General features: G+C 48.0%; 1 protein-coding gene across 1 annotated transcript; it reads right to left on the reverse strand.

The window, feature by feature from the left end:
* Positions 1 to 2148: 2148 nt before the first annotated feature.
* On the reverse strand, positions 2149 to 2918 carry LOC101518472 (dual specificity protein phosphatase 18). The gene has a single exon (XM_004587986.4). It carries the CDS (start codon positions 2796 to 2798, stop codon positions 2214 to 2216), a length of 585 nt encoding a protein of 194 aa, XP_004588043.2. The 5' UTR covers positions 2799 to 2918; the 3' UTR covers positions 2149 to 2213.
* Positions 2919 to 15968: the final 13050 nt, after the last annotated feature.

The following is a 15968-nucleotide window of genomic DNA, read 5'->3' on the forward strand; positions in this document are numbered from 1 at the left end:
CCTCAGAGCATGCGCCACACTGTGACTCTGGGTTGATAGGTAGCAATTTCCAATCCCTGGGTTGGTGCAATTGTGGGGCTAGGTATGGCTTCTCCCCTTATCCCCCACCCCTAGAAACAGGAAGAAAAAGGAGAAAATTCGGAAACAATGATCATACCCACTTTCCATAACCCTGGATCGTTCCTACCCTGATCAATTATGTAATCATCATCTAAAAACCAAGGGGGGTGGCACAGCATGGAAACAAAGTGAAAGAAGATGTGATCTGTAAAGAAATAATGTGAACGCTTTGTATTTCTAAAAGAACAAAGGCAAATGAAAGTAAAATAAAATAAAAATTTGCTTCTATTAAAAACAGTGTTTATTAAAGGAAAGCTACCATGTTCTAGAGAAGCTCAATAAAGAGGATATACAGCTGAACACAGCATGATTTATATATAGCTTATATATAAGTTATATATGAATCTAATGTAGTTTAACAAGCATTGTAATTAGAGGCAAAAAGCAGTAGCAATTCGGAAAAAAAAGTTTTGATACACTTGTATCTCATGCTTCGTATGATGATATATTCCAGATGGATTAAATATTTAAATGCTAAAATTGAATAGCAGTACTTGAAGCTCCATGGACATTTTGATTTCATATAATCTTAAAGGGTAGAAAAGCTTTCTAAGAAGTCATAAAATCAGTTTTAAAGTAATATATGTCACCATATAAAAACTAACCTCTTCAAAAAACAAATGAAAAATTACAGATAGCATTTGAAATTCTTATCAGAAGAATCCCTGATTAACCACGTTCTTACAATAAAACTAACAACCTAATAAAATATTGGTGTAAGCAGCAAGTCCAAGAAAAACAAATGACTCTTTTTTGCTTTTAAAGATTTATTTTTATTGGAAAGGTAGATTTACAGAGAAAAAGAAAAACAGAGAGAAAAACCTGCTGGTTCACTCCCCTAGTGGCACAACAGCCAGAGCTGAGCCAATCCGAAGCCAGGAGCAGGAGCTTCTTCTGGGTCTCCCACGTGGGTGCAGGAATCCAAGGCTTTGGGCCGTCCTCGACTGCCTTCCCAGGCCACAAGCAGGGAGCTGGATGGGAAGTGGAGCTGCCGGGATTAGAACCGGCCAGGACTCAGCCCCGGGCCCCATTCTCCTCTTTGCTTGACTCTGCCTCTCCCTCATGTCTCCTACCCTTTCCACTTCTTTCCCTTCCCTCTCCTCTCTCTTCCTCTACCCCTGCCTTCTCCCCTCCCCTGCCCTCCTCTGCATTTTCCCCATCCTCCCCCCATTTACCTCTCCCCTCCCATTTCCTCCCCTTCCCCTAACTTCTCCTCTGCCTCCAGTCCCATTCCCCACCCTCCCTTCACTTCTTCCTTCCCTGCCTAATGCCCCTCCACAGCCTTCCCATCCCATCCCTACCCTCCCTCCCCACAGCCTTCTCCTCCCCTGGCCTCCTCTTCCGTCTGCTCCTCTCGGCTTTCCTCTTCCTCCCTGCTCTACTCGCCTCTCCCTGCCGTTCTCCTCCTCCCTCCCCTCAGTTCCCCTTTTCCTCTGGTCTCCTCTTCTCTACCCCTCTCATTCCACCTGCCCTCCCACCTGCCCTCCCTCCTGCCCTCCCACCTGCCCTCCCTCCTGCCCTCCCCTGCTCCTACATACCTTCCACTCCTGTGCACTCCTCTCCCGTCCCTCACCTTCTTCCCTCCCCCTCCACAGTGTTCCCCTCTCCTCCAAAGCCTTCCCTCTCCACAACCTTCCCTTCCTCTCTCATCCCCAACTCTCTCCTGCCACGGCCTTCTGCTACCCTGCCCATCCACAGACGTTTCTTCTCTTGCTTCCCTCCCCACCTCCCCTTTTCTTCTCCCACTTGCTTCCACTCCTCTCTTCCCTTTCCTGTTTCCTCTTCTCCTATTCTTCCATCGCACCTCCCCAGCCACCTGTCCTCACCTTCCCCTACCATGGTCCCACCTCCCGTGCACTCCTCTCCCCTCTCCACCACTCCCTCCCCCTTCTGTCCCCTGCCCTTTTCCACCCACTGCTCCCCGCTCCTCTTCCAACTGTCTCCTCACAAACTGAGCCACAAGTCACCAAATTGTATATAGTGATTTTTATTCAAAGACTGACACTTTCAAAATTCCAAAGCCCCTGGTCTTTTCTTGCCTATCAATAGGCATCACTGGCCAAGGACATCGGGCAAGTTCAGATAGTTCACATTTACAGCCTCATCATCTGGATTTCCTCTTCATAGACATCAGGAATCACGCCCACCGGAGAGTTGATCATTTTCACGGAGTTCTTACTGAACAGCTTAGATTCGTAATGGATCAGCTGCTCCCAAAAGCCGTTGTTAGGCCGGATGATGGGGCGGAGTGCTCTGATCCACTTGTGGGCATCACGCAGTGTCATAGCATGGTATTTCATAAGGTATGCAAGGCAGAGTGTAGGTGAACGACTCACTCCTGCAACGCAGTGTAGCAGCGTTCGACCCTGCTTCATGTCCTCACTGTGAATCTGATCGGCAACAATATCAAAATAGCCATAGATGTGTGAGGTCGGGGTATCAGTCACTGGCACCTGCAAGTATTGGATGTTGTCATAGTATGTGTTCACCACTTCCACTGAGGCGTTGATGACCATGGTGATCTGGCTGCTGGATAGAATGAATCTGCTATTGGCAGCCACCCCATTGCCGATGTAAAGGCTGCGGGTTATCTGGGTCATACCATGGAATGACGGCTGCTGCACAGAAAGAGAAGGAGGTGAACTTGTGGACGGAGATGAACTTGAGGAGGTTGTCATGAAGATGGCAGGACTAATCTCTGAACAGTTTTGGGGTACCACCCTCACGAGACAGTTCAAGGAAAGGCTTCTTGTGTGGGCCTGGCAGACAGGACTGGTCACAGATGACCACTCTCTGCCTCTCTGCTCTGCCACCCTCTATGACATCACAGTCCTGGGTGCTGACCCTCTGGTTTCCCTGGCAATTGTCACTTCCTCTTCCTGCTGGGAGGACACAACCCAGTCCTTCAAAGAAACCGTCCCCTCCCACCACTCCCTTCCCCATCTCTTTCTTTTCCATCTTTCTTCACACTTGTTTGTTTCCCAAGGCCTAATGCTCATCTTGCTTGACTTTCTAACATGTTCTGTTGCAACACACCAATTTGAGGCTTCACTTACCGGCCCCGCTAAATGCAGTATCTGTGAGTGTTCTGTCTCATCAGTGTTGAAGAACACAGTCTAGATTTCTTTTTTTTTTTTTTTTTTTAAAGATTTATTTTATTTTTATTACAAAGTCAGATATACTGAGAGGAGGAGAGATAGAGAGGAAGTGGAGCTGCCGGGATTAGAACCAGCGACCATATGGGATCAAGGCAAGGACCTTAGCCACTAGGCCACGCTGCCAAGCCCCACAGTCTAGATTTCTAAGTTGAGGCTCAGCATTTGGATCACACGACATGGTATAAATCTTCAGCAAAATATAAATGTCTATAAATCTTCAGCTAGATAGGGGCTATGTCCCCAGCTGTAGGCAACAGCTAGGTTGCATCATACCTAGGCAGGTGTTACACTGCTGGGAGAAAAACAGTTAATAACTGGTGGGCATCTTGGGCCTCATTAATGCAAAATTTGTGTTAACTATGCCAGTGCATCAACATAGTCACATATTCTATTTTTTTTAAAACATGGGGCCGAACAGACTGGGGATCCATGCAGGAGTATGCATGGGCCCTGGGTAGGCAGGCAGGGTCTCAGACTGACATGGCTACCACTAGAGGACAGGGCATGGAGGACTATGAGAATTCTTTAGGGAACCAGGTCTAGAGATGTGTGGGTGGGACGATGCTAAGGAAGAATGTAACAGGTGAGGAGTGAGTTTTGGGGGACTTTTACCAACCTGGCTACTGCACTTGCGGGTAAACAACAGGGCTGAGACTGGGTAGCTTAGAGGAAGAAAACTGGAGGACCATTTGGGGCCAAACCAATACACCTGCCCACATGGGAGACCTGAGCTTAGATTGTTGGCATCAATCACCAACTATGGCACATACAAAACCTATGGCTAATGAACCTGCCAAGCTGGGCACAATCACAGTATCTGCACAATCACAGTATCTGGGTCAGGGTATCAACCATGTTAGGCTGGGCCATGACACTAACCAGCATGCATGAGAACTCGGTCTAGGAGCAGATTCTGAGGAAGATTTGTGGGTTCAACCCTGTGGGACTACCACACCAGCTAGTTTTCTCAAGAGCTGGGGTGGTGTTGGGCCAAGCTAGGCATGACCAACACTCATGGTTACTGGGGTTGGGAACAGGGCTGGCTGGTCCAGGCTGTAGTATCCACAGGCACACATAAGAACTGGGTGTGAGGCAGACTGGACTGCAGTATCTATTAGCACACATGAAGGCCGACACTGAGGGGCAGGCTGTGCTGGGTAATGACCTAGCACCCAATGGCATATGAGAGATCTGGTCTGGGAGTGGGCCTGATGAGGGAGCTTGGGGAACTACCCAACTGGGCCATTGCTCCTGCTGATGAGCATGTGTCTCAAGCCTGGGTATTGTTAAGGCCAGGCAGGGCTGCTTCATTTGTCAGCAAGTGTATGCGTTTGCTCTGTAGTGGGAGGACCAGACAAGGCCAAGGCAAACCTTGGCATAGTGGCATGTGCAGAAGGCAGGATAGGGTGTGGGTAATGCCAAGCTAGGCTCGATTATCACGCTTAGTGGTTTGCATGAAAGCCAGGGGTGGGAATAGGCTGCCAAGAAGAGGCTGCAGCACCCACCACTGAGAGTTGGGATTGGGGAGCGGACCAAGCCAGGCCAAACTGCAGCATCTGATGGTAAAGTCCTATAGCCAAATGGTGGGGTTATGTTGAGCTGGGTCAGAGCAAACACTGGCACACACAAGATCTGTGGCTGGGAACAGGTCTGATTGGGAAACTAAGGGGACCCCGGCTGGGTTGTAGTTCACAGTAGTGAGTGCTAGAGCCAGAATGGGGGTAGCGAACTGGGCTGGACATGGCTGTAGCATCCCTCCACATGGATGTGGACTGGGCCTGGGGTGTGCCAGATGGGTTAGGCTCTAGCAACCATTGGCTCTCACAGGAGCCAGAGTGGGTGTAGAACAGGCTAGGCTATGTCTCAGCACCTGCTGAGCCATGCAAGCGCAGAGCTTGGGGGTAGGCCAGACAGATCTGGGCTGTAGCACCCAATTGTAACAGCTAGAATGGCTAGGGGCAGTTGGCCGTGGCCACTGTACCTGCGAGGACAGGAGGTGGGCCAAGTCAGGCTAGGCCAAACACCCACCGGTGTGTGTGAGATCTGCCAGTGGTAGGTGACCTGCTAGAGGAGCTTGGTGGTCTCCTCTGTCAGGATGCATTCCCTGAAGGTGAATGCAAAAACCAAGCCTGGGAGCAGCCCAGATCAGGCCAGGTTACAGTACCAGCCGGCCTACCTGTGGGCCCAGTATTGGGTCCGTTCCTTACAGAGTGGGCCAGTTCATTACACCCACTAGTAGATGGGAGAACTAAGACGAGGTACAGGAAAGGCTGGTTGGGCTGGGGACAGAACTGAACAGCTGACTGCAATCAACGGTGTGTGTGTAGGCTGGACCCTGTATTGACTGGCACATACAGGAGTCAGTTCTGGGTTTACCACTGGTGAGGTCTTTTTTTTGTGTGTGTGGATTCCCCTTAACCATGGAATGAATGGGTCAGAACTGAGTCATGTTGGCTGTAGAAGCCTGTACAGCAGATGGCATGCCCAGATGCATATGGGGGACATGACAACCAGTTCATTGAGGCCTGCAGAGGAAGTCTAGAACCATGAAGGGCAGGACAAATTGGACAGCACTCCTGGCCAAGCTCTGACAGTGAGTGTCTGAGCAAGTGGAGAGTCTATGGTGGACTAAGTCAGCCAGTGGACCTTGGAAGGATTTCCTCATCCTTGGAGCAATGAAATCAGCAGCATGTCAGAACGATCAAAACCACTTAAGCAGCACCCTTGGAACACGCTCCACATCGGGGACCCTGGGGTGACATCGGGGGGCCTTCCCCCATTCCTGGGTACTGATGCAGCTGGGCTGCTGGGAGTGGTCCTCTCTCCTTCTCTCCCCACCTTCTGTAGACATGAAGGAAAAAGGTGATCAGAGGCAGTTGTCTGATCCACTTTTCCCTATTCCTCATCCCTCCCCACCCTAATCGGTGGTCCACATGGGCACGCATCCTTCTCAACTATTAAACATCATCAAAAAATAAAAATAAATTTATTATTTAAAGAAAAGAAAGAAGGCAATGACAGGGGCCAGTGTTGTGGCTCAGTATATTAAGCCACTGCCCGTTATGTTCATTCTATATGTGACTGCTCTTTCAGTCTCAGATACACTGCTTTGTACTGGGCAGCTTACTAACATACCTGGAAAGGCAGTGTAAGATGGCCCAATGCTTGGACTCCTGCTACACATGTGGGCAACCTGGAAGGAATTCCTAATTCTTGGATTCATCATGGCCTGGACCATTCACTGCAGCCATTTGGAAAGTGAACTATCAGATGTTAGATCTCTTTCTCTACGTGTCTGTCTCTGTCACTGTGCCATTCAAAGAAATGAAATAAATCTTTGGAGAAAGATTTTGTAAAGGAGATATTTATAAGGATGTTTATGACAGTGTTGCTTGTAATACCATAAAAAAATGCAAGCAATACAAATGTGCACCAAGGAGAAAATTTCAAAATGTGATGGTCTTGTGATATAATGAATACCATACAAATAACTAAAAGGCCCTGCACCATAGCCTAGTGCCTAAATCCTCAGCTTGGATCTACCAGGATCCCATATGGGTGCCCTTCATATCTTAGCTATTCCAGTTCCCATCCAGCTCCCTGCTTGTGGCCTGGGAAAACAGTCGAGGACGGCCCAAAGTCTTGGGACCCTGCACCCATGTGGGAGACCTGCAAGAAGCTCCTGGCTCCTGGCTTCGGATTGGCTTAGCTCCAGCTGTTGCGGCTGTTTGGGGAGTGGATCAGCGGACAGAAGATCTTCCTCTGTCCTCCTCTCTGTATATCCACCTTTCCAATAAAAATAGATTAATCTTTTTTTTTAAGAAATTTTCTTTTCTTTTTTTTTTTTTTTAAAGATTTTATTATCATTGGAAAGCCGTATATACAGAGAGGAGGAGAGACAGAGAGGAAGATCTTCTGTCCGATGATTCACTATCCAAGTGAGCCGCAATGGCCAGTGCTGTGTTGATCCAAAGCCAGGAACCAGGAACCTCTTTCACATCTCCCACGCGGGTACAGGGTCCCAAAGCTTTTGACCATCCTCAACTGCTTTCCCAGGCCACAAGCAGGGAGCTGGATGGGAAGTGGAGCTGCTGGGATTAGAACCGGCGCCCATATGGGATCCTGGGGCGTTCAAGGTGAGGGCTTTAGCTGCTAGGCCATGCTGCCGGGCCCAAAAATAAATAAATCTTAAAAAAAAAAAAAAAAAACAAGCAGAACAGCACTACGCTATATATTATTTATGCATGCATGTGCATTATACACAAACATACATACTGAAAGTGGAAAAAAAAACCTTCATGGAATTGAGAAAAAACAAATTAAAGATATAATTCCTCCGGGGGAAAAAAATGAGATCTGAGAGGGCTAGATCAGGCATTTCTTTTCTTTTTTTTTTTAAAGATTTATTTATTTTTATTGCAAAGTCAGATATACAGAGAGGAGGAGAGACAGAGAGGAAGATCTTCCGTCCGATAATTCACTCCCCAAGTGACCACAACGGCCAGTGCTGTGCCGATCCAAAGCCAGGAGCCAGGAACTTCCTCCAGGTCTCCCACGCGGGTGCAGGGTCCCAAGGCTTTGGGCCATCCTCGACTGCTTTCCCAGGCCACAAGCAGGGAGCTGGATGGGAAGTGGAGCCCCCAGGACTAGAACCGGCGCCCATATGGGATCCTGGGCGTTCAAGGCGAGGACTTTAGCCGCTAGGCCACTCTGCCGGGCCCTAGATCAAGCATTTCAACATATCCTAATATTTTATTTTGTTAAGAAAAATATATAAAGCAAAATATGGTGAAGTGTTAAGATCTGACAAGGCAGTTGTTGAATATATAGGCATTTGTTGTATTATCATATCCAGTAGACTTGTAGGACTACTGGAAACATAATGAAAGTGAATGGGGGAAAAATGTGTTTGTGCTTTGAATCAGCAATTTCCTTGCTGGTAATTTATTTATTTACTCTAAGGACATCCTCACAAATACATTGAAGAGAAAAATTTGCCTACCAAGACATTCATTGTGTTATTTATGATGCAAAGAAAAAAAAAAAAAACAAAGAGAAGAAGAAAGCCTAATCTAGCAATCAGGGCTTGTTTAACTATATCTCCACACCTCCATCAGGTAAGATAGAAAGCAGCCCTTTAAAATGGTAATTTAGAGGAATGTTTACTGCTGGGAGGAAAAGTTTTATTGTTTTCCTAATAAAAATACTATGAAAGAGCTTGATCTGAATTTATAAAATGGAATAATCACTATTTATCTGTATTCCTGGATTCATGAATAGAGGAAAGCAAAGAAAAATATACACAAAAATATTCATAGCAGTTATCTCTGAATAGTGTTATTGTGGAGGTTTTTAATTTCTGGACTTGGGAAAATTTTATATAATAGATGTAAATTGTATCTGTGTGTGTACAAATATGTTTATTTGTGTAATGGATATAAACTGCATCTGTGTAGATACAAATATATATGTACTTATATAATAGATATAAACTATATAGATACAAAAATATATGTGTTTATGTAATAGAAATTGTATCACTATATTGTTGTATATCTATATAAAATATGTATAAATTTATAGAATAAAGTGTAGATACTGATATTTATATTTTAATTAATTTCTTTTTAATGTTATTTACATAGTTGAGAAGGATGCTTGCCCATGTGTGCCTCTGATTAGGATGGGGAGGTTCAAGTAACCAAGGAAGCTGGGTGGGATAAATGTTTAAGATTTTTTTTTTCCTCTTGTTGCTGCGGTGGAGGAGGGAGAGGGAGTTGCTGTTGCTATAAAACTACATCAGCATCCAGGGATGGGGGACAGTCATTTGATGACACCTTAGATACACCGATGACCTCAGACTTGACTCTTGTGTATGCCGACTGGTATAGGGTATGTCTTGGTCTGTCACTTGTACTAGTCAATACACATGCGAGTGGATGCAACTGCCTGGTCAGTCACGCCCCAGCACAATATCTCATGTGAACCAACAGGTGCTACAGCCCAGCCCAGCCAACCCACCATAGACCCAGTCCTTATACAAATCAGCAGGTGTCATGGCCTAATTGGGGCAACCTCTAATAGCTCCCACCAGGCCTGTCTCCAGAGTTGGTTTTGCATATGCCAGCCTCTGCTGTGGCCTAGCCCAGCTCAGCCTATATCCCATATGCCTCTCATGCATACCTGTGGGTGCTCTGGCTTAGCTCAGGCCAACCTGCCTCCAGACCCAGCTCTCACATATGCCAACTGCTTCTGCCATCTTGTCCACCGTGGCCCATGCCCAGCCCTGCTTCTCATGCTCACTGGCAGTAGATACAATGTAGCAGGGAAGTGTCCACCGTTTCCCTGCTAGGCATGCTCCCAGCCCTGGATCTTGCATCTGCCAGGGGGTACTGAGGTCCAACTTGACATGACTTGGACCCCATCCCAGCACCTTCCAGTTGATGCTGTGGCCTAGTCTGGCTGGTCCACATCCATTCTGGTTCTGGTATATGCCAGAGCAGCCTAGTCCAGTCTGACCTATACCCAGTCTGATCTGCCCTAGTCCCAGCTTTCAAGTTCACTAGTGGAAGCAGTGACCCAGCAAGAGAATCCCCAAAGTTCTCCTACCAGGCTTGCTCAGAGTCCTTGGTCTTGGGCATGCAGCAGGTGCTGTGGCCCAATCTAAGATATCCTGCTCCCAGTCTTGGTATTTACCTGCAAGTGCTGAAGCCTGGCTCAACCTGGCCCACTGCCAGCCCCAGCTCTCGTGAGAACTGGTGGGAGTTGTGGTCCAACCTGGCCTGACCTGCACCCTGTCCTGGCTCTCCCTTGTGCCAATGTGTGCTGTGGACTGGCCCCCCAGACCCCACTCACACGTATCTCAGTGGCTGCTAAAGAACATACAGACCCTAACTACACAAGACCTGTTGCCCTGTTAAGGACTTCCGCAACCTTGGAGATGCATGCCTAGTATAGCCTCATGTGACCTATATGTGACCTTGCTAGGGTGGCAGTAGTGAACAACACTACCATTTTGTGTGGAAAAAAATCCATCAGGACCTACACAGAGCACCAAGCTGTCATGTGCCAATGGGGATGAGCCAGAATTTCAGGTTGGGTGTTAAGAGGCAATCACCATGCCACCGCTATCCCATTAAAGCACCTGTCCCATTTCCATCAAAGACCACTTCATGGAACCACTTCCTGCCATGCAGCACCCCTTGTGTTTCCAGCATAAACTCCCAATAAGCCTTGCCTAGGTTGCACACTAGCCTCCTGTCAATTTCTGATTGCAAGTGAATCCAAAAACCTGAAATCAGTAATACAGATACAACAAGTTATAAAACTCACGACTGGTGCTACCACAGTGGCAAGGCAGGTTAACGCCTGCAGTTCTGGCATCCTAGTTTTTTTTTTTTTTTAAAGATTTATTCAATTTATTACAAAGTCAGATATACAGAGAGGAGGAGAGACAGAGAGGAAGGTCTTCCGTTCGATGTTGCACTCCCCAAGTGAGCTGCAACTGGCCGGTGCTTGCCGATCCGAAGCCAGGAACCAGGAACCTCTTCCGGGTCTCCCACGCGGGTGCAGGGCCACAAGCAGGGAGCTGGATGGGAAGTGGAGCTGCCAGGATTAGAACTGGCGCCCATATGGGATCCCAGGGCGTTCAAGGCGAGGACTTTAGCCACTAGGCCACGCCGCCGGGCCCCTGGCATCCTAGTTTGAGTCCTGGCTGCTCCACTTCTGATCCAGATGTTTGTGCACTGGTAAAGCAGCTGAGGATGGCTCAAGTCCTTGGGCTCCTGTGCAGAGCGCAGTCAGTCGCCATTACAAGATGGCGACAGGCACAGAGTAAACAACTCTGCCCTGACGTAGCTTCCTGCCCTAGTTTGCCCGGCAACAGCAGCGACCTATCCCAATCTGACAAGTAAGCACTCACTGTCCTATCACGACCAGTCACTGAGCCACAGACACGCCTCTCATAGAGTTGTATATAAGCCATCCGCTTTGCTCTCCCTGCGTCCCTCACCCCCATCTTGCCCTCAACAGCATCGCTCCAATAAAGTGTGATCAGAGAAGGACTTCGGTGTCTGCGTTTTATTCCCTGCTGGCCAGGGGCGCGCTACACTCCTGCACCCACCTCTCCCCTTTCCCCTCTCCCCTCCCCTTTCCTCCCTACCCTGTCCATCCCTTTCCGTCTCTTCTCCTTAATTCCCTTCCCCTTTCCTTTCTTCCCCTCCTCTCCCCTTCCCTCCCCTTCATTCCTCCTCCTCTCCTCTCCTTCTTTCCCCTCCTCTTCCCACCACTCCCCTCCCCCTCCTCTCCCCATCCACTTTCCCTGCCCTCTCTCCTCCCTGGTTTCCAGCTTCTGGATTCCAGCTTTAGATCATCTCAGCTCTGGTTGTCATAACCACTTGGGGAGTGATTCAGCAGATGGAAGATCTCTCTGTCTCTCCCTCTCCTTAGCACTTTCTTTTTTTAAGATTTATTTATTTTTATTGCAAAGTCAGATATACAGAGAGGAGGAGAGACAGAGAGGAAGATCTTCTGTCAGATGATTTACTCCCCAAGTGACCACAATGGCCAGTGTTGTGCCGATCCAAAGCCAGGAGCCAGGAACTTCCTCCAGGTCTCCCACGCGGGTGCAGGGTCCCAAGGCTTTGGGCCATCCTCGACTGCTTTCCCAGGCCACAAGCAGGGAGCTGGATGGGAAGTGGAGCTGCCGGGATTAGAACCGGCGCCCATATGGGATCCCGGGGCTTTCAAGGCGAGGACTTTAGCTGCTAGACCACGCCGCCGGGCCCCTAAAAGATTTTTTGAAATGCTATTTTCAAAGAGTTATTTATTTTACTTAAAAGTGCTACAGAGAAGGCCTGGCGGCGTGGCCTGGCAGCTGAAGTCCTCGCCTTGAATGCGCCAGGATCCCATATGAGCACCGGTTCTAATCCCAGCAGCCCCACTTCCCATCCAGCTCCCTGCTTGTGGCCTGGGAAAGCAGTCGAGGACAGCCCAATGCTTTGGGACACTGCACCCGTGTGGGAGACCCGGAAGAGGTTCCAGGTTCCCGGCATCGGATCGGCGTGCACGGGCCCGTTGCGGCTCACTTGGGGAGTGAAACATCGGATGGAGGATCTTCCTCTCTGTCTCTCCTCCTGTCTGTATATCTGGCTGTAATAAAAAAAAAAAAAAAAACAAAACAAAAAAAAAAGAAAAAAAAAACAAAAAATCTTTTAAATTATTTATTTTATTTATTTATTTTTATTTAAAAGGCAGAGATACAGAGAAAGAGCCAGAGCACTCATCCACTGGTTCACTCCAGAAGTGCCTGCAGTAGCCAGGGCTGGGCCAGACGGAAGCCAGAAGCCAGTAAATGTGTCCAGGCCTCCTGTGTGAGGAGTGACTCAAGCGTCAGCCCTGAAGATCAATGAGACCCCGTTTTGGATGCCCACTTTGGTTCCCCTAAAGCTTCGGTTTCAGTTTCATTTCTGTTACAAGGCCAACTTTATACCTGACAACCCTATCCACCAACCCCCCTTGTGGCCTTGTTTCCCCGGCCCCACCTACCACTGCATCTACCCATCCCCACGGACCTGTACTCCCAATCCCCACCCCTAGGTTATGAAAACGAATTCTCTTTTGCTTTTACTCTCTCTTGTCCTCCTGCTTCTCAATCCGGCCTCCCTTGGAGCTCCCTCCTGTCACTGTCTCTCTCATGCTCATCTTCCTCTGCTCTGCTTTCTCTCTTCCCTCCCCACAGCCGCCCTTCCCGCTTCAATAAAGATCTCCTGTGTGATTTGCTGTGTCTGCCGTCTTGGGTTAATGGCGAAAATCCCTAGAATCCCATATGGGTGACAGGGTCCCAAATATTTGGAACATCACCTGCTGATTTCACAGATACATTAGTAGGAAGCTGTGTTCAAAGTGGAAGAGCCAAGACTCAAGCTAGGCACGCGGATAATGAGATCAGGTGTTCCAAGTGATGAATTGACAGCTGCCAACACCCCATGTATCACAATTTTATAATTAGAGAAATCACCTTTTTTTTGGATTTTTTTTCTTTTTTTTAAATTTTTATTTTGAATTTTTGAATTTTATGGTATAATTTCGTAGAGTCTGGGATTCCCCCCTCCAAAACCCCATCCCTGACTGATTTTCCCCACGTTGTTACAGTAGTATGGTCCTGCATACTGAGTCATGATTCTATCAGTCTGTTATTTAAGTGTGCCCCGACATTGTTGTACAGACGATGTCAGTCCAGCAGAAACTGTCAGTTTTAAAAAGAGAACCAGTAAAATGATCTTAATGAGAAAAAGACTAAAAAAAAGTAGTAACTACAGACTGAAGAGACAAAATCAAAAGCAATTCAGAAGGTAGAATTGTCAGGACTTTCTGATAGATTAAGAAGGAAGGAAAAGGAAGAAAACCATGGTGACTTGCTGGTTTCTGGCCTGGGCTGCTGGGCAGATAATCACACTGTTCCCTGAAATAAGAGATGCACGTGAGAGATCAGAGTCTGCAAGAAGGATGAATAAGGAGTGCAATTTGGAAGAGGATGTGCTTGAGAGACTCCACAGTCACAGAGCACACACTGTGGGGCTCGTTCCTCTCTCTCTCAATTTTTCCTCCAATTAGGGACATTTTTGTTTGTTTGTTTGTTTCATGATTTATTCATTTGGAAGGGAAAGTAACAGAGTTGGGAGAGAGAGATGTTCCATTCATTAGTTTACTCCTGAAATGGCCACCATGGCCAGGTCTGGGCCTGATTGAGGCCAGGAGCTCGGATTCCTTCTTGTTCTCTTCTCCCACATGCGTGGCAAACGCCCAAGCACTTAAATCATTGTTGCTCCAAGGGTCACCCAACAAGAACAGAAGAATGACTATATTTGTGAGTCCCCTCCCCATTTATGGAACAGGCTTGGATGAATCTCTAACCAGCAAAAAGCCTTCTGGATGTGTGTTTTCTTCCCTTGCCTTTTGGGTGACACTAGCTGACATGACAAAGATACATGGAGGCAACGAAGGGGACGCAGGGAGAAATATCCACCTTACTTCCCCAGTTAGGTCAAGGTTGAAACCCAAAGGGAAGCAGTGCTGGAGGCAGCAGGCCCTGTCTCCTCAGGAGAGGGGTCTTTCATGTTTAGTAGAATCCTTTCCTACCTCTATTCTGGGTGTGATGGGATGCAGCTTCTCCAAGAAGTGGAGTTCAAGGCCTGCCTCAGGTCTACTGAGACCATCAGCTGGGCTAGGAGAAGCCTGGGTTGAGGGACATGTCCTGGCACAAAATTGTATTCGGTCTGCTTCCCCTGGCACTCACTCCTCCTTCTGGAGCTGTTTACCCCAAGCTGAGAACACCACATCTATAGCATGAATCTCTACCACTTGAGCCTGACTCCAGGAATAGTCTCAATAAAGGAACTGTAGCAGCCTGCATCTCCACTGCACACATTGGCAGCCTACCCACAAACCTTCAATCCTGATTCCCTGGTAAAAAAAAAAAAAAAAGAAAGAAAGAAAGAAATAAAGGAAGAAAAGAAAGAAAGAAAGAAAGCAGTTTATTTATTTTTATTTCAAAGGTAGATTTTACAGAAGGAGAAGGTGAGACAGAGGTCTTCCATCCACTGATTCATTCCCTAAACAGCCACAATGGCTAAAGCTGGACCTATCTGAAGCCAGAAGCCAGGAGCTTCTTTCAGGTCTCCCATGTGGGTTCAGGGGCCCAAGCTGGACCATCCTCCATTGCCTTCCCAGGCACATTAGCAGGGGACTGGATGAGAAGTGGCCTCCCCTCCCTCCTCCTTTTCTGTTCCCTCCCCACCTCCCCATTTCCTTTCACTCCCCCTTCCCTTCTCTCCCTCCCAACCCCTTTCCTCCTCCCTCCTCCCTCCTCCCTTCCCCTATCCTCTCCCCTCCTTTCTCCTTCCCCATATTTCTCTCCTCTCCCCCCTCCTTCCCTTCCCTCCCCTTCACTCATTCCCTCCCCTCCACTCCTTCTTTCCCATTCCATCCCACTCTACTTCCCTCCCCTTCCTCTCCTCTTCCCCTCCTCCCTCCTCTCCTCTTCTCTCCCCTCCACTCACTCTTCCTCCCCTGACAACTCCAGCCTTGCAAGCCAAGACCCATGAGAGGAAACTCTGAGACCTAACGTCAAGCCTCCTGTCCCTCAGCACAGCCCCAGGAGAGGGACTAAGGTCTATTTTCACAAAGATTGGTGGGGGATTGCCAAGGGCACCTTGAGACCGTGCCATACAGTGCAGCACTTGAACATATTTACACTTTGTAGTAGTGTGGTTTTTCAAAAAACTGGTGTATAAATCCAATCTGGAGGGCCAGAGTTGAGCCACTATGGCTGGAGGTGAGGGGTCCCAGAGCACTGCTGGGAGGTCACTTATCAGTAGGTTAACACTGAAAGATCTGCAAAAGCAGCATAAGGCAGCTCAAGAATGGGGTGCATTCTGGGTATGTAATCCTGGGGACTGTCTCAGGCAGGGCTTGGGATTCCTGGTTCAGGATTTGTGGCACATGATTTAAGGACTGCTAACAGGTCCTTGGGGGTGGGGTGGGGTGGGGAAGGAGAGGATTGGATGACTTCACCTGCCCCAGCCAAGTTTGAACTATGCCCCAACAGCCCTATCTGCCCACTCATAATTAAGACACAAGTCACCAAATTATATGTAGTGGTTTTTATTCAAAGACTGGAACCTTCAAAAT

Source organism: Ochotona princeps, chromosome X (assembly GCF_030435755.1).
Source record: "Ochotona princeps isolate mOchPri1 chromosome X, mOchPri1.hap1, whole genome shotgun sequence".
NCBI classification, from domain to species: Eukaryota; Metazoa; Chordata; class Mammalia; order Lagomorpha; family Ochotonidae; genus Ochotona; species Ochotona princeps.

What these genes read in the sequence shown, in the direction of transcription:
- LOC101518472 (XM_004587986.4), bottom strand. Translation starts at nt 2,798, where the DNA reads ATGACAACCTCCTCAAGTTCATCTCCGTCCACAAGTTCACCTCCTTCT.